Genomic DNA, 18,186 nt, shown 5'->3' on the forward strand with positions numbered 1-18,186 from the left:
AGAGGATCGCCGTAACAGGGCATCACAGAGGGTTAGCTGAGGCCAGGCCACAGCCCGGGTCCAACACCAGATCTGGTCCTGTCCCAACAGAGCCGATACGAGGCACAGGGCAGGCCTGGAATAGCCTTCAGCCCTCCCCTGGCACACAGCACCCCACACAAAGGAAGGAATCAAAGGATTTGGTCAATTTCTTAAGCACACCGGACACAGTACTGGGCCAACAGACACGCTGCTAAAGGGAGCCAGGTGTGCAGCACACCTCCGCCCTGGCTCCTGCCTGGCAGCCAGCCCTAGCAGACAACGGGGTGCCATTAGTAACTGCTAGCACATGGACCTCCCTCTTTGCCAGCGCTAGCCTGGCGAGATCTCTCTCCACTCTCAGCTTTTCCTGGTCCCCTGGCCAGCCAGCAGCCTGAGAAAAGGCTGAGACAGGGAAAGACTGCCCCGTGGTCTACTAACAACATGCTCCCTAGGGTCCACGGAGGAAGAGTCCTCTTCTCGTCCCCGCAGCAGTAATTCTGGAAAGTCAAACAGGACAAAGGAAGGCGTGAACCCGTCTGCGGGAGTTCCCCAAGGGTCACCATCACCAGAGGTCCGTCACTGGAGGCCCTCTGTCCTGTGGAGGGTGGAGCCAGGCAGTGTCTCCAAAGCTTCTGTTGAGAAGAAAGAAATTGCTCAGAGGAGTCTGAGCTGCCTGAGGAATGCAAAATGTATCAAGCCCAGAGGGATGGGAGCAGGGGACTTCAGGCACTTTTCTCCCCTCCCCATTCCTGAGGCCTTTGATTCCTCCCCAGCTGCCTCATCCATTATCTTCAGGTTCCTGGAATTTATGATACAAAGAACAATGTTTAGCTGATCAATAGCTTATGGCATTTTAACGTAAAATATTGGTAAATAACTTAAAAACTCCCTCTTTTTTCCTTTGAAAACCCACTTGTAACTGCTGCCAATAGAAGTGTGGATTCAGACTCGAATCTGCGCTCCTGGGCTGCAGCCCTCAAATTTGGTCAGAATAAACTCTCTACTTATATGTATTTGGCCTCCGTTTTTTGCCTGTAGGTTGACACTGCAAAATCTGAAAACAGCTCACTATGGAGAGACAGTGCAGGGCAGGTGGGGAGTCCGATCTCCAGAACCAGGCTTGAACCCTGATGCTGGGTTACCCTCACTGTGCGACTCTGACCAACTCACTTGACCTCTGGACTTGGCGTAAAATGGGGAGAGTAGAAATATCTGTCACAGGGGTTGCTGTAAAGGATTGAAGCGTGCCTATCACTATTCAATACATATTAGCTTTTACTACCCTAAAAAATAAAATGTAGCACTTTGGGAGGCCAAGGTGGGTAGATCACGAGGTCAAGAGATCGAGATCATCCTGGTCAACATGGTAAAACCCAGTCTCTACTAAAAATACAAAAAATTAGCTGGGCATGGTGGCGCGTGCCTGTAATCCCAGCTACTCAGGAGGCTGAGGCAGGAGAATTGTCTGAACCCAGGAGGCAGAGGTTGCAGTGAGCCAAGATCGCACCACTGCGCTCCAGCCTAGGTAACAAGAGTGGAACTCCGTCTCAAAAAAAAAAAAGTAAAAATAAGAAAGGGAGAAAAGTTTTGCATATATGTTTGCTGGAGGATAAACCAATGTACTCTGGGGTGGGTACAGAGGAGAACACAGGATGTAGTCCCAGCTCTCAAGGATGCTGGGTTAAATGAGTCACATGATTAAATAGACACAATGACCTATTATCAGAGCTCCAAGGAGAGAGATCCTCACCCCACAGGGTAAGGAGAAAGGGCTATTATTTTAATTATCATCATCGTTATAATGGTGAAGACTATGAATTATATATATATATATATACACTTTTTTTGAGGTGGAGTCTCGCTCTGTCACCCAGGCTGGAATGCAGTGGCATGATCTCAGTTCACTGCAACCTTCACCTCCCGGCTTCAAGTGATTCTCCTGTCTTAGTCTCCCGAGTAGCTGAGATTACAGGCGCACCACGCCTGCCTAATTTTTGTATTTTTAGTAGAGACAGGTTTTTGCCATGTTGGCCAGGCTGGTCTCAAACTCCTGACCTCAGGTGATCTGCCTGTCTCGGCCTCTCAAACTGCTGGGATTACAGGAAGACCGTGAGTATTAAAGGAAGATGCAGAAGAGATTTAACATCAAAACCTGAATAATTTTCTGACTAGAGGAAGGGACTGTGTGAGTGAGTCAGGCTTGGCAGGACTGACCAGACCAGAGGTCCAGAGGCCTGCAAATCTTTTCAGGAAAGGGCCAAGTAGTAAATATTCTAGGGATTTGCGGGCTATCGGGACCTCTGCCTTATCTCAGCTATTCACCTCTGCTTACTGTGGCTCAGAAGTCCGCAGACTAATAAAACTAAGTAACTGTGGCTGTGTTCCAGTAAAACACTGTTTACTAAAGGACACTGCAGGTCAGATCTGGACACTGAGCTACAGTTTGCCAAGCCCTGGCTTAGACTAGACACAAGAGCTGATGAGGGGTGGCCCAGAGGACCTGAGGCGTCCTTGCAGCTCAAAGCACCCCGCCCCAGAGTACACTGTGGAAGGCTCCCAGGTGGGGGTGAATGGACAGGCCAGCCCCAGCCTCCCGGCCTAGCCATGGCAACGTCCTTTGAGGGAGTACGTGGCTTCCCCCACAGAGAAGCTCATGTAAGAGCAGGGCCAGTGCACGTCCAGGCTTCAGGGGACAGTGGGGTGGAGATGGCCATGTTAGCCAGACCATCAACCGTGGCAAACAAACGTCTGTTTCTCCGGCAAGGACCACAGCACCTGGCTGTGCCAACAGCAGCCTGGAGAGGCCACAGCTGCCTGAGTCACTGTCCACACCCACGAGGTCACTCTAAACCCCTGGCTGCCCTTTCTATCACTGGACAGACCTGCTCTCTACTGAGCCGGTAGGGTTGGTGTGAGGACATCCAGGCTTGTGGCTGACAAGCATACCGAACCTGCGACTGAGGCATGATCCTGGCCCTGAGGACCCCAGACGGACGTCCAGATGCTGCTGCAGGTGACGGGGAACCCAGGGTCGGGCAGCTGTGTGGGGCCAAACCCTCAGCAGGATGAGCCTCCGTGGCACCTTGAAGCTCTGGGATCAGGGGAGGAAGGGATGGGTTTTCTGTCTGGGGAAGAGAGGCCACAGGGCACGCCAGGCTCAGGCTGGGGTTCCCGCAGCCACGGCCTCTCCCTGCTCTGGTTCTCTTCCTCCTCCAGAGCCACAGACATGGCTCCATCCTGACACTGCTCCTCCAGGGGCCTTGAACTAAGAGAGATGACTGCTTCAGCCTGATTCAACTGGAGAGGAAGCCTGAGGGAGTGAGGACGTGTGCTCTTGTGTGTGGCAAGGCCAGGGAGTCCCCAGTGGACACCACCCACATCTCCACACCACATCTGGAACCCCCTGGGGTGGAGGTGGGGCCCTTGCAGGAGACCAGGAGGGACCTAGACAGGGAAGAACCCTCTCTGGTCCTTCACAGCAGAGAAGGTCCACAAAGTGGGCGGGAGTTGCCTTTTTCCGTCAAGTCAGCTGGCTTTGCTAGAAGTCTCCCTGGGGCCCGGAAGCTGTCCCCAGGAACAATTACCACTTGGCTGAAATGCCACCTGGGGACTGTGCCATTCCCAGGTGCTGATCTTTTCCCCAGCTGCAGCAGTAGTTTCTCTCAAACAGGGACACAAGCCCTAGTCACAGGCGACAACCCAGGAAGTCTCCTCTAGAGAGGGCCATGTGCCCCTCCCCACACTTAGTGCCTGAGGCACAGGGCACTGGCAGAGGAGTTGAAGCCAGCACCGGAATCCCAGGGCCCACAGGGATTCACCATGGCCCAGTTAACTTACAGCTTCAGCCAGGTCCCAGAGCCTGGGCCCCTTAGTCCATGCCATCTGTAAAACATAATTTCTAGAATGCTCATATAGGTCTCGGTGCCCATGAAACTCTGCCCCTACCCACCAGGTGAGGACCCACCAGCAGCTGCTCCTGCTGTGGCAGAGGATGGCACTTCCACTAGCAAAGCCCAAGGCACCTTGGTGAGAATCAGATGCTCGATTTAGTGCTAAGGGGCTGCCAGCCTTAGCCCATTGAATAAGGCCATCGGATGAGACAGATGTGAGCATTTCTTCCATAAAAAAACAGGAAATAGAGGAGCAGAGACTTGAAATAACTTGCTCAAGGTCAAAGAGCTAGTAGCAGGCAGAACTGGGATTTGAACCCACATCCATATGATTTTACAATTCCATTCATCCAAAGTAATGGATATTTATGTATGGCCTGCATACGTCCATGTCTGCAGATATTGGATGCAAAATAGTAAATGAGAGACAAGGTCCCTGTCCTAGGGAGCCAACATCAGGAGAGGAGGCAGTTTACAGCACTGTTCCAATAGCAGGTGCCACGGAGCGGGTAACTGGTGGTAGGTAGATAGCAACCTGGGTGCAGATGGGGGAGGGATGCCTCACTCAGCCAGGTCAGCAGAGGTGTCTCTATGAACTCTGGAGAGATGAGAAAGTGGGAGGGGCCCAGGAGGTGCAAAGTCCCTAAAGCAGCCCTGACCACAGTGACAGAATCCAGGGGCAGAAGGGAGGCCAGTGAAGACCCTGGATAAGGGGGTAGGACATGCGACTGAGCGAGATCATGGGCCTGGGGCCATGCTCAGGAACGGGATGTTTCTTTCTATGTTTAATGAGAACTATTGGTAAGGTTCAAACAGGAAGTGCAGTACAATATGATTTATGAGTTTTTACTTTTCCTTTACTCTTTACAGAACAATGTAGGGGGATTATTATTTTTATTTATTCATTTATTTTATATCTTAAAGGCGGGGTCTTGCTAGGTTGCCCAGGTTGGGGCGGTGGCTATTCACAGGTGCAATCATAGTGCACTATAGCCTCAAATTCCTGGCCTCCAGCAATCCTCCTGCCTCAGCCTCCTGAGTAGCTGGGACTACAGGTATGCTGCACTGCACCTGGCTTTTGCAAAGTTTTTAAAGGTCACTGTAGCCTAGGCTGGTGACCACAGCTGTGCACGGCCCTGTCCACATGGTGCTGGATAGAGCCCAAGCAGCATCAGGTGGCACTGATCAAATCTCCCCAGACCCAGCACCCTCAGCATCTGGGGTACTGTGGCCCCAAGCAAATCACCTGTAGGCAGGTTTACTTTTGCTCTGTCCCTACTACACCTTGCCCCAGTCCCTGTACATAGTAGCTGCTCAGAAAATGCCAGACACTTGGTGGGCGGATACCTGTGAGGACAACTGGAAGTTCAAGGGGTTCACATCAGGGAACTCAGGGGTCCTGGGCTGACACTTACCATCTTGGGTGGTGGGAGGTCTGGAAGGCTCTTCTGAGGGGCCGAGGAGTGCTGGCTGGGCTCCCCATTGGGCAGCAGGCCCTGCTCCTCAGGTGCTGCAGGCAGCAAAAGGGGAAGGCTTAGGTGAGGGATGCCTGGCCTTACGCAGGGTCTCCTAACTCAGGAATGCCCGGTCACATACACCCCGTGAGTTCTTTTTGAGCAGGTGTTAATTACCCAGGCAGGCGGTCCCTGGAGCTGAAGTTGTTTTTCCTCCAAGAATAGGGTACAATAGTGCCCCAGCCACGTGCCTGGCGTTTCTGGCAGCCTCTGTACCTGCTCCCCTACTCACCCCCCATGTCAAAAAAAAAAAAAAAAAAAAAAAAAAAAAGGTCTAGCCACAGAGCTCTGGCCAGCAGAGGAGCTGCCTAGTGGCCACTATATTCAGCCACTCTCAGCATGGACCCTGTGATTATGGCTCTTTCCTCCCACAGTTTACCCGGAAGGCAAGTGACCCTGGCCAGAGTGGCCAACCTCATCTGGATGGGTTCTGCCAAGTCCCAGGCTTGGTCGGGGGCAGGAAGTGAAGGGGCCACAATGGGGAAGTTAGGCCACCAACCCTCAGTGCACTTGGAAGGAATGGTGCCGAAGACACTTCCGAGCCTGTCCATTTCAGCCAGCCCTGGGACAGACAGGCTAGGGCAGGCCTGACCTCAGGGCTTTGGTGGCTGATGTCTCAAAGACAAGCCTTCAACAGGACTGAGTGCTTTGCAATGCTGTGTTCCCACCCCTCTCTAAGCCTCTGCATTCAAGTGAGAGGCCCGGGAGTTAGGAGATGGAGCTTCTTAGCCTGCCTCTTCTGCAACAAGGCAGTTTGGCATACTTTTGGGTCTCCCTGGGGTCCTGCCAGGTCCCTCCCTGGAGGCTTTAAGGGAAAAGCAGAGAGCAAAACAGAGCAGAAGAGTGAGGTACCACGGAAGACAGCATATGTCCTTCCCACGGGAGAGAAAATGTTCCACCAAAGGCAGCACCTTTGAACATGATCTTTGACTATCAAGGCAGTTGCTGACACCACCATTTATTTCTCTCTCCTCTTCCTCAACACAGACTTCTATCAAAAGACACAAAGGCAGAACTGTGGGATCAGCACCACACACAGCTGCTTTCTTCGAACATCTGAATTATGACTTCCTGTTCCTGGGATGATGCTGGGAACAGCCAAAAAGTTTTAGGGCCAGATTCCTTATCCAACGGGCAAGGAGGGGGTGGCCTGTTGAAACATCCCAAAATACATCAACCCAAAATACCACCAACCAAAATGCAGCTTCCAAAAATAACTCCACCAGGCCAGTCTGTGTGCTGGCTGGGAGGAAGGAAAGGTAGGAGAGAACCAGCTTGGACCTCCCCAATCCCCGAGTGGCCATCCCTTCGGCGATCCCAGCCACATACCTTTGCCTTGAGACTCTGCATTCTGTTGCTTATTGATGGTCACCTTGTTCATGTAAATGTACTCCTCATCGGAGCCTGCAAAAGGAAGGAGACATGGGCTTCGTGTGACTTCATGAAGAGAAAGGGCCTCTAGCTAGAAACCCTGCTCCCCCAGAGCGCATTTCATCTGTTTGCGTTCCAGTAAAGGCACACAGCATTTTCAGGGGCTTGAAAGAGTAGTCTAACATGGCAAGAGCTGACATTTCCAAAAAAGAAATGACAAGTTGCCGACTGCTAGTTTTCTAGCCTGGCTGGGAGTGCGGGGGCAGGTAAGATACAGAAGGATAGCTTAAGGAATAAAAATCTTGCACTTTGAGAGGCCAAGACGGGTGGATCACTTGAGGTCAGGAGTTGGAGACCAGCCTGGCCAACATGGTGAAACCCTTTCTCTACTAAAAATACAAAAGTTAGCCAGGCATAGTAGCATGTGCCTATGATCCCAGCTACTCAGGAGACTGAAGCAGGAGAATCACTGGAACCCTGGAGGCAGAGTTTGCAGTGAGCCGAGATCGCACCACTGCACTCCAGCCTGGGGAACAGAGACTCCATCTTAAAAAGAAAAAAAAAGAAATCTTAAGTTCAAAGATCTGCCTTCTCTCCCACCAAGTAGAGATGCATCTGAGCTTCCTAGCATTACATTTAAATTGTAAAATATTTCTGATTGGCTGATTACAGTGGCTCATGCCTGTAATCCCAGCACTTTCAGAGGCCAAGGCAGGTGCTTCACGAGGTTAGGAGATCAAGACCATCCTGGCCAACATGGTGAAACCCCATCTCTACTAAAAATACAAAAATTAGCTGGGCATGGTGGCGCATGTCTGTAATCCCAGCTACTTGGGAAGCTGAGGCAGGAGAATTGCTTGAATCTGGAGGCAGAGGTTGCAGTGAGCTGAGATTGCACTCCAGCCAGTGGCGGGAGGTTGAGGGGGGTGGGGGGGGCGGGCAGAGAGGGAGAGAGGGAAAGAGGGAGAGAGGGAGAGAAGGAGGGAGGGAGGGAGGGAGGGAGAGAGAGAGACAGGGGCTCCATCTCAAAAAAAAAAATTCTGTCATTCTCACTCTAGTCTGAATTACTTGAATGGGTTAATCCGAGTGATGTATAGATAAGGCAGGTCACACTGAAGACTTGGAAGTTTAGCTCCTAGGCCTCTAGGGCCATTGGATGGGTGAAGGGGGACTGGAATACCCAAATCACATGAGTTCTGAGTTTAAAGGGGTAAGTATCCCAAGAGTAAGAACTGGAGAGCCACCAGCCACTGGCTCTACACTATAGATTATACACTGCGGTGGCACAACCCATGCCCTCCTTTAAAGTCACTTCTGTGCAGTTTAAGTCACCTTTCCCATGCCTGTCTGGGCAGAGAAAAGCTGACCTCATAACTCTTGCTCCATTTCCAATCCCCCAAGGCCCCTTTCTTCAGAGGAAGCTCATCCTAGTGTTTCTCTTCATCAAAATCCTCCTGAATTTCTTCTGCAGCCTGAATTTGCATTTCCTAGAAACTTGCGGCTGATAAATTCCAGTGGTTGGAGACTGCGTTACTGAGCCAAAGGACCCAATTCTAACCTCTGGCAAAGGAAGCAGTTCAGCGTCACTCTGTTCCATGGCCACAGACCGCCCAAACTCCAGCCAACAGGCCTGAAGAGCAGGGCCCCGAGAGCCAAGAGGAATAGGAGTGGGCTGGAGGCAGCCTCGGTGATCAGCGCCTGTGTTCGTCACCTTGGTGCCTTACCCTGACAGGACCAGTCAGCAATGTCACCCTGTGCCAGGGACTGCAGCATTTACGGGTGGGAGCTATGAGGTACAAATGGAGCGAACCAGAACTCAGACTCCCATCTATTGAGACCCAAAGGGGGCTGGGTCCCTTCTCCAGAGCATGGCACAGGAGAAAAGTGCCCTGCAGGGAGAGGCAGGAGATGGGTCTCTACCAAAGCTTTGCCATATGGCATAAATCTGGGCAAAGCACCTAACCTTTGAGCCTCTGTTTTCTTGTCTGCATAGCATGGAAAACAATCATGATGAAATATTGCCTGTTGAACCAAACTCTTCCAGTTTCAAGAGTACAAAACTCAGGTACTAGGGGGCTTGGAAAGGTAAGGTAACCTTGCAACTAACAAAGACGAAAAATGACAGCTTAAAATATGGGAAATGACTCAAAGGCTGAACAACAGGAAAAGGGCAACATAAACCATGGCACATCAACACAGGTAACAGCAAGTCACCTTTCCCAACTAGAGGGATTACTGAAGAGTATATAAACTGGCATGGCCATTTTAGAGATGATTTTGGAGGATAAATTTTTGTGTTCATATTCTTTGATCCAGCATTTCTACTGCCAGAAATGCATCCTACAGATAAACTCCAGCATTTACAGAAAGTTCTGTTTGAGGACATTCACTGCAATGTTGCATATTTTTTTTTTAAAGAATACAACTTAAACATCTACCAATGGAGGGCTGGTTAAACGTTAGGATTCATGCAGCACTGAACTCCACCCAAGGCAGCTCTGTGTCTGCTGTTTACAAAGATATCCAAGACTTAGAGTTTAATTATAAGATCATGTTTCAGACTAGCAGAAAAAGTTTATGAATTGTCAACACATGGAAATGTGTGCATGCAGCAATTCTAAATATAAAATAATGCAAAGCAGAAACAGAGGCAAAACGACTGCTCCAAAATCCTCCGATAATGCTGATAAAAAACAGAAAAGGAACTGGAACGTAAATAGTGTTCAGTGTATCACTAACTAAGTTCACGCACCTGTGCAAAAAAATAGAAGACAAATGTTATTGTTTTAAATGTTAGATTCTGAACTGGTGTTTTCTCAGATGACGATTTGTAAATTGCAGAGAAAGCTCGAGCTGGCCACTTCATGAGGGTGCATCGGCCCACCTTGGGTACGCTGTAGGCTGAGGGTAACTTGGTTTTGATTCCCAAAGGATTGCTAATCCAGGACTATCCAGGTTAGGAAGAGGCTCCCGAGACTTTCTGCAATTGTGGGAAAAGTACAGTAAACCTGGTCCCAGACAGAAAGGCTGAGGACAGGGAGGCCAGACTTCTCAGTCCTGTTTGGGAGGTGGCAGCCTTGGGCTAGAGAACTTTCTATCATTCACTCAATTATCTCCAGAAGTGCATTCAGCATCAGCACTGTACTAAGTGCTGGGTATACAGCAGAAAACAAAACAGATGTTGTCTCTGCCTTTGTAAGCCCCATAGTCTAGCAGGGGAGATAGACCTGAATCCGATCGTCACACAGTGGGTGGGAAATGACTATGGCCTGAAGGTGTTGGGAAGGTGAGCTGGAAGTGCTTGGAGGTCTGCAGAGGGTGGTCTTTCCCAGCGAACTGGCATGGGGTTGGGGAGGAAGAACATGAACCTCTTTGCTACCATTGGATAGAGAACAATTGACGTGCTTTCTATGAGAGGGGTAGCCACTGAAACGTCCCTAGAGCCTCTGAGGCTGGGGGTGGGAGTGTGAGGCGGGTGTGGGGGCTGGCAGGGTAGGGACACAGCTCTCACTGGTGAAGGCTGAAAGAGACCCCAGGGACCAAGCCATCCACAAACAGACCCTAGTTTTTGCCTTGACCTCTCCATTCAGACAAAAAGCAAAGAGCATAGAATTTGTGTTATACCAAGAAAAAAAAAATCAAAGATCAGAAAACCCAGATAAACAGTTCCATTTGTAAAGTGTAAATGCACACGTACACATCCTGCCCAAAATGTCTGCAAGTGCCCAACAGCTCAGCCTGTGTGGACCACAGCTATCTAGAAATGATCACCTTGTCTCCACCTACAAGTCTCAACAGGCTGAGCTAATTTTTTTTGATAGAGGCCGAGGGAAAGAAGGCTGTAAATTCAGGTGTGGTATGTGTGGTTAGGATTCTGTCCTGTGCAACACAAGTTACTGCAGTGCAACAGAGCAGGTGGAGATAAGGTCAGGTCCACCTGCCCCAGCCCAAGCTCTGGCTCTGCCCTCAAGCCATATGCCCTCAGGCAAGTGACTTGCAGAGGCTTGGTTTCCTTGTGGGTAAAATGGGTATAAGCTTTGGGATGAGGAATGAAGGCATGTCATTTACTACATTAAGTAGAGGGACACAGAGGACACAGTAAATATCGGCTGCTATTGTATCTTCTGCAGACTCTACCCACTGTGCAGTCAAGGGGTACCAAGAGGACCGGAAGGGAAGTTGTTAAACAGTGGCTACTAACAAGTGGGCCTCACTTCTGAGAACACAAGCCCCAAGCCTCAGAGTGGCTGGGCATGGGTGGCACTCTGGAGGCGATTCACCTTGGGGAACCCGTGACCAGTTCTCAGCAGCTTCCTACCCACTACGAGCTGCAGAGTCCAAGGAGACGGGAAGGCCTGACTTTATAAGAACTGATTAAAGGCAGAACAAAAGGGTTATCCTACAGGAAGCCACATCACAGGTTAATTCGAAAAAGAGACCCATGTAGGAGGTGCTGCCAGAGCTGTTAGCACCGAGAACCATGAGTCAGACCTATCACAAACAGGTGCTTTCCAGTTCCCAACAGAGACGTTCTTTATCATTGAATGTTCAAGGTGGAGCACATCTAAGTGGTCTGGGGAGTGTGCTTTACAGAGGATTCCACCGATGAATCCTTCATGGAGTGAGTCATCACCCTCTAACTTTCCCACTTTGTAATGTGGATTTCCCATCTGAGTTCCCATGGTGGACTTCTTTGATGTGTTGCTGACCAGCACTCACGGCCGCAGACAGCAGGCTGGTGAACGCTCCCTACAAAGCCTTCGGGAGCCTGGGAAGCTGCAAAGGCTGAAGGAAAACACCTCTGATGAGAGGCTAGGGCAGATGATTCCTCCAGAAGAGAAGGCAAATGGGCATATACCAACATGCCTCAGCTTTACGACTGCTATTCAGAGACTAGAGACTAGTTCCACAGGGAACAGAGGAGGGGAGAGGCCTCCAAATGTAACCTGGCATATTCAGGTTGGATAAAATGAAGTATTTCTGGACTGTGATGACTGGGGCAGGTGGAGACTTCCCTACTCTGGCAGGAAGTGGGCTGCCCCTGCTGAGAGGCAGATGGATTAGATGCCCTCACGTGGTCCCCGACTGTCCCCAAACAGCACTGCCAATTCTGAAACATCTGACATCGAAATCAACTCAACTGTTAGGACTTCACGAAAAGGTTTTTCCTTTCTTAAAAGAATCTGAATTTGCAAGAAAACCATATGTCCACAAGAAGACTTATTCAAGAATGTTCCTAGCTGCCTCATTCGTAATACCCAAATCTGTGAACAATCCTAGTGCCCATCAGTGAGTGAAAGGATACACAGATTGTGAGATTGTGAACTATTCAGAGGATGGACTACTATCCAGCAACAAAAGGAACAAACTGCAGACACACGCAACGGCACGGGTGGATCTCCAGAGAAGAACTCAGAAATATGGTACACATCACGTGAATCTGTTTCTACAAAGCGCCGGCGCAGGCAATATTAATCTGTGCCAGGAGAAAGTCAGCACAACGGTTGCTTGTGTTGGGCAGCTGGGAATGGCCAAGACAGAACTTTCTGGACGATGGAAATGTTTTATATCTTGTTTTGGGTGATAAGGACACCAGGGATAAACAATTATCAAAACTCACTGAATTATTTTACATATGTGCACATTATATGCAAACTCTATCTCAATTAAAAAAAGAGAAAAATTATGGACTCAGGGTTCTGTAATTTACAGTCTTCCAACTATGTTTTCCCTTGGGTTGTATCATATTGAGCAGGTTATTTAAACTCTCCAGGTCTTCGTTTCCCCCTCTAACAATAGCACCAGCCTCACAGAGAGGTCTTGAAGATGAAACTGGTTATTACATGTACTCGTGAGAATGCTCAATATGCCCTCGCTATTATAGTTTATTATTCCATTTCTACTTTCAACCGGCATGAAGGAAGAGTGCTTTAAAAATACTTTAAAACCTCACTCATGGGCTATGTCAAGTGGTGAGAGATTTCTGGGGCTCCTGCCCAGGTGGGGTCCTGCACCATTGCTAAGTGAAGTGGGTCCCCTCAAAATTCATATATTTAATCCGAGCACTCAGTATACCTCAGAATATGACTGCATTTGGAGATAGGGTTTTCAAAGGGGTAACTAAGTTAAAATAAGGTCATCAGGGTGGCCCTAATCCACTATGTCTGATATCCTTATAAAGAGAGATTAGGGCTCAGGCACAATGGCCCACACCTGTAATCCCAGCACTTCGGGAGGCCAAGGGGGGTGGATCACCTGAGGTCAGGAGTTTGAGAACAGCCTGGCCAACATAGCAAAACCCCATCTCTACTAAAAACACAAAATTAGCTAGGTGCGGTGGCAGGTGTCTGCAATCCCAGCTATTCTGGAGGCTGAGGCAAGAGAATTGCTTGAACCTGGGAGGCAGAGGTAGCAGTGGGTAGAGATCATGCCACTGCACTCCAGCCTGAGTGACAGAGCAAGACTGTTTCAAAACAAACAAAGAAACACAGAGAGGAGATTAGGGCCGGGCGCGGTGGCTCAAGCCTGTAATCCTGGCCAAGGCAGGGTAGATGGCTTGAGCCCAGGAGTGAGACCAGCCTAGGCAACATGGCGAAATCCCATCTCTACCAAAAAAAAAAAAACAGGAAAGCAAGCAAGCAAGCAAGCAAGCTGGGCATGGTGGCATGCACCTGTAGTCCCAGCTACTTGGGAGCCCAGGAGGTCGAGGCTGCAGTGAGCCATGATTGCGCCACTGTACTCCAGCCTGGGTGACAGAATGAGCCTCTGCTTCAAAAAAGTTAAATAAAAAGAGGAGATTGGGACACAGACACAGGGGAAACCATGTGAGGACACAGGGGGAAGACAGCTGCCAGCACGCCAGGGAGAGAGGCCTCAGGAGAGGCCAAACCTGTTGGTACCTTGATCTTAGACTTCTGGCCTCCAGAAGCATGAGAAAATAAGTGTCATTTATAAGTGTGGTCCTTAGCTGCGGCAACCCGCACAGACTCACAGCCATTTGTCTTCGAGGAGGCCTCTGCCCCTACCACCCCCCCCCCCCGCCCCAGGGCCCACACTCACTGCTGCTTTTGGTGTAAAGCCGGAGGAGCTCCGCCAGGCAGCTCTTCTTCACCAGTGCTGTGCTGCTCAGGTTCTCCTGGTCCAGGATCTTGAGGAAGTCATCCAACTCTGTCAGCAGCTGCTCCAGGGCTAGGGACAGAAAACAGAAGACACTTACAGCACCTGCCCTCTCTCCAAAGGCCCAGCTCAGACACACCTCAAACCCTTTGGTTCCAAGAGGAAGGGTTTGGTGTGAGGTCTGGCAACGTGTGGGGGGAGTGGATGGGAGGTGAGATTCTCAGCTTCAGGGCCACAGGGAGAGACAAACAGGCCTTTGGCTTGGAGAAGAACAGTCCCCGCTGAAGCCCCAGGCCTACCAGGTGCTGGAGAAGTGATGATGGCCTCATCCGCTAACCTTCTATCTCCTCCACTGCAAACGTCTGCCTCACAGGGCTCTCCAGGAAACAAAGCACTACCTCCAAAGTGTTTTGAGGGCCGTTGAGCTGTGCTGTTAGAGCTGTGGCTAAAATCAGAGTTGGTCTCATCTTGATCCTCTCTGAGTGGCTTTAGGCCCATTACTTCTTAAGTCTTTTAGGTCAAATGCTTTGTCAAGTTCCTTCCTGCTCTGAAGTTTTATGGTTCCAAGCTACATCTTGGCTGCATGGCTTTAAAGTACGAATCTGTTCACAGGTTGTCCATGATTAAAAGCCACACCTGAGGCTGGGAGCGATGGCTCACACCTGTAATCCCAGCACTTGCGGAGGCTGAGGTGGGTGGATCTTGAGGTCAGGAGATCAAGACCATCCTGGCCAACATGGTGAAACCCTGTTTCTACTAAAAATACAAAAGTTAGCTGGGCATGGTGGTGCATGCCTGTAGTCCCAGGTACTCGGGAAGCTGGGGCAGGAGAATCACTTGAACTGGGGAGGCAGAGGTTGCAGTGAGACGAGATCATGCCACTGCACTCCAGCCTGGCAACAGACCGGGACTCCGTCTCAAAAAAACAAAACAAAACAAAAGCCACACCTGTTCCTCAGAAGCCCGACCTGGCCTCCAAAGCCCCGCAGACTGCAGCAGCCTTACCCATGGTCACTGTCATTCTCCACAGCCCCGACACTGCACCCCTCTTTCCTTCTCTGGCTTTCATACTTCATGGTCTTCTCCTCTGCTGAATCACACCTGTCCCTCTGTTACCATTGGTAGTTATCATTCGGATCTACAGCAGCCTCAGTTCCTGCCTCCTCAGAAGAAAGAATTCGACTGAGGCAAGTTTCGGAGCCGAAGTAAAAGTTTGTTAAAAAGCTTTAGCTGGGCACGGTGGCTCACACCTGTAATCCCAGCACTATCAGAGGCCAAGAGTTTGAGACAAGCCTGACCAACGTGGAGGAAACTCCGTCTCTACAAAAATACAAAAGTAGCCAGGCGAATTGTATTTCGCAAGCTCCTATAATCCCAGCTACTAGGGAGGCGGAGGCAGGAGAATCGCTTGAACCTGGGAGGCGGAGGTGGCAGTGAGCTGAGATCACTCCATTGCACTCCAACATGGGCAACAAGAGTGAAACTCCATCTCAGAAAAAAAAAAAAAAAAAAAAAAAAAAGGCTTTAGAACAGTAAGGAAAGGAAAAGCAGTCCAGCTTGCAACACAGTCATGTGGGCGACTTGAGAAACCAAGCGTGAGGCCTGACCCCTTCACTTGGCGTATTAAACACTGGCACACTTCTGGGATCTCGAGTTACTTGTCCTGCCCCTGAGAGCTTACTGGGAGGCTGCCGATTGGTTTCAGGTGTTTTCTATTAGGAGCCCGCCTTTCCCTGGCACTGGCTGTGGCCAATGATTACTTAGAGAAACAGTTAATAACTACCTGACCATCACCTCGTGGTTTATCCAACACTCCTAGCGTGTGGGGCAGGGTGGGGGGCCCTCTCCTGCCCTGCTCATGTCTAAAGAGCTACCCGTTGTAACACCTCAGGTCTTGGTCTACATAACGTTCCTCCTGAGACCCCTTACCTGGGCCTGTTTAACAGATAATCCCATGTTACCAGCACTGGCCTCTGTGGTGGGCTAAATATTGAGCCTCCAATGATATACATGACCTGACCCCCCGAATCTGTGAATATGCTACTTGACATAGCAAAGGGACATCACAGATGTGATTTAATTAAGGGAATTATCCTGCTTTGTGCAGGTGAGCCCTGATAAGAGGCAGGGAGGTGGGTAAGAGTCAGGGAGATAAGATGCCACCATGTTGGCTTTGGGGCTGGAGGAAGGGACCATGAGCCAAGGAACACAGGCGGATTCTGGAATCTGGAAAAGGTGAGGAAGTAGATTCTTTCCTAGAGCCTCCAGAGAAACAGAGCCTAGTGGCCACCTCTCAGATTTGGATGGATCTCCAGAACTGTAAATTAATGAGTTCATGTTGCTTTATGCCACCAAATTCTGTAGTTTGTTACCACAGCAATAAGAAACTAAGACATCCTCTCCCAGCTATGACTACGTCATAGTGTAGCTGTCTGCGTCACCATTTAGCTGCAAGCTCCAAGGACAGGCTTTGTGTGGAGCTCACATTTCCAGGGCCCAGTACAATGTCCAATAAATATCTGTGGACTTGGACGGACAGGGTGGCTCATGCCTCTAATTTGGGAGGCCGAGGTGAGTGGATTGCCTGAGCTCAGGAGTTTGAGACCAGCCTGGGGAACACGATGAAACCCCATCTCTCTCGGCCAGGAATGGTGGCTCATGCCTGTAATTCCAGCACTTTGGGAGGCTGAGATGAGTGGCTCACCTGAGGTCAGGAGTTCAAGACCAGCCTGGCCAACATGGTGAAACCCCATGTCTATTAAAAAAAAATGTAAAAAGTAAAAAGAAAAAAAAAAAGAAATCCCATCTCGACCAAAAATACAATAAATTAGCTGGGCGTGTTGGCATATGCCTGTAATCACAGCTACTAGGGAGGCTGAGACAGGAGAATCGCTTGAACCTGGGAGGCAGAGGTTGTAGTGAGCCGAGATCGCACCACTGCACTCCAGCCTAGGTGACAGAGGGAGACTTAGTCTCAAAAAAAAGTATTTGTTGACTAAGTGAGTAAATGAAAGTTTAGTGGCCTGGATTAGAACTAAAGACAAGCCCACTAAAAATCCAGGTATCTAGCAGGTCCTATCTAGCCAAAATATTGGGACAGATGGAATTTTTCAAAGCATCTCCTCCACTTACAAGCTTATATAATACAGTCACAACACTGAGAACCCAAACAATTCTTCCCCAAATGGTTTGTGTTGTTTTATGTGGGTTTTTTTTGAGATGGAGTTTCGCTCTTGTTGCCTAGGCTGGAGTGCAATGCTGTGATCTTGGCTCACCGCAACCTCTGCCTCCTGAGTTCAAGCAATTCTCCTGCCTCAGCCTCCCGAGTAGCTGGGATTACAGGCATGTGCCACCACCACACCGGGCTAATTTTGCATTTTTAGGAGGGAAGGGGGTCCTCTATGCTGGTCAGACTGGTCTCGAACTCCCGACCTCAGGTGATCCACCCACCTCCGCCTCCCAAAGTGCTGGGATTACAGGCGTGAGCCACTGTGCCTGGCTCTAACTCCTAGAGTTTACCACATGAAAGAGCTGTTCTGAAACCTGGACCCCAGCAACTTGCCCACCATCTAGAACCCTTGGCCCCTCCTGCTTTCCTCGTGATTGCTCTGCTCCAGACCAGCATAAGCTCCCCATCTGCATGGGCAACCTTCATTTGTGTCACTGTGGGGGCAGGTCAGTGGCTAAGGAGAAACAGCCACTTTGTGGAAAGCCTGCACTGATTTGCTCACCTCACCCCCACCCCCTTGTCTCCCTGGCATTGTTGGTAAGCGCCACCAGGACATTGAGCAGACGTACAAATAACCAGCAAGGAGGGAAGGAGGGAGGGAGGGAGGCTGCTACTGTGCACACCAGAGTACAGGGCAGAGACTAAGCTCTTCCCAAAGAGCAAATGTTTGCCCAAAGAGCATGGGCCACAGGAGCTTCTCTACAGAGAGAGAAGCATCAGTGGGGATCAGTTACTATGGGCATCACTAGACGCTGCACCCAGCCAAAGTTGTCCTATTGACCTTGACCTTAACCAGTAGGACCTCCCACCATCTGACCCAGGGGAGCTTCTCTGCTAGAACTAGAGGCCTCTGCCCCATGCCCTGCTATAGCCAGACTGGCTCACCAAGGGCTGGGAGCCACACTGCCAGCATCACCGTGCTTTCATCCAAAGCAATGGTGCTGCTGGGCCTGGATGACTGAGCTGAACCAGAGCAGAACAGGAGACAGCACCAAGATGGGGAAACTGAATTCGACAAGAAAGTGAAAGGAGAGCAACGGTGGCA

General features: G+C 50.0%; 1 protein-coding gene across 12 annotated transcripts in view; it reads right to left on the reverse strand.

The window, feature by feature from the left end:
• Window positions 1-18,186, reverse strand: part of AFAP1L2 (actin filament associated protein 1 like 2) — a 114,841-nt gene that overhangs the window by 33,574 nt on the left and 63,081 nt on the right. For all 12 annotated transcript variants that reach the window (XM_035269164.3, XM_017963177.4, XM_035269159.3 and 9 more), the window contains 3 exons: window positions 13,856-13,984; window positions 6,755-6,829; window positions 5,327-5,421 (listed from right to left, as the gene is read on the reverse strand). In XM_035269164.3, the coding sequence (XP_035125055.2) occupies window positions 5,327-5,421; window positions 6,755-6,829; window positions 13,856-13,984 (299 nt within the window). The remainder of the gene's footprint in view (window positions 1-5,326; window positions 5,422-6,754; window positions 6,830-13,855; window positions 13,985-18,186) is intronic.

Source organism: Callithrix jacchus, chromosome 12 (assembly GCF_049354715.1).
Source record: "Callithrix jacchus isolate 240 chromosome 12, calJac240_pri, whole genome shotgun sequence".
Taxonomy (NCBI): Eukaryota; Metazoa; Chordata; class Mammalia; order Primates; family Cebidae; genus Callithrix; species Callithrix jacchus.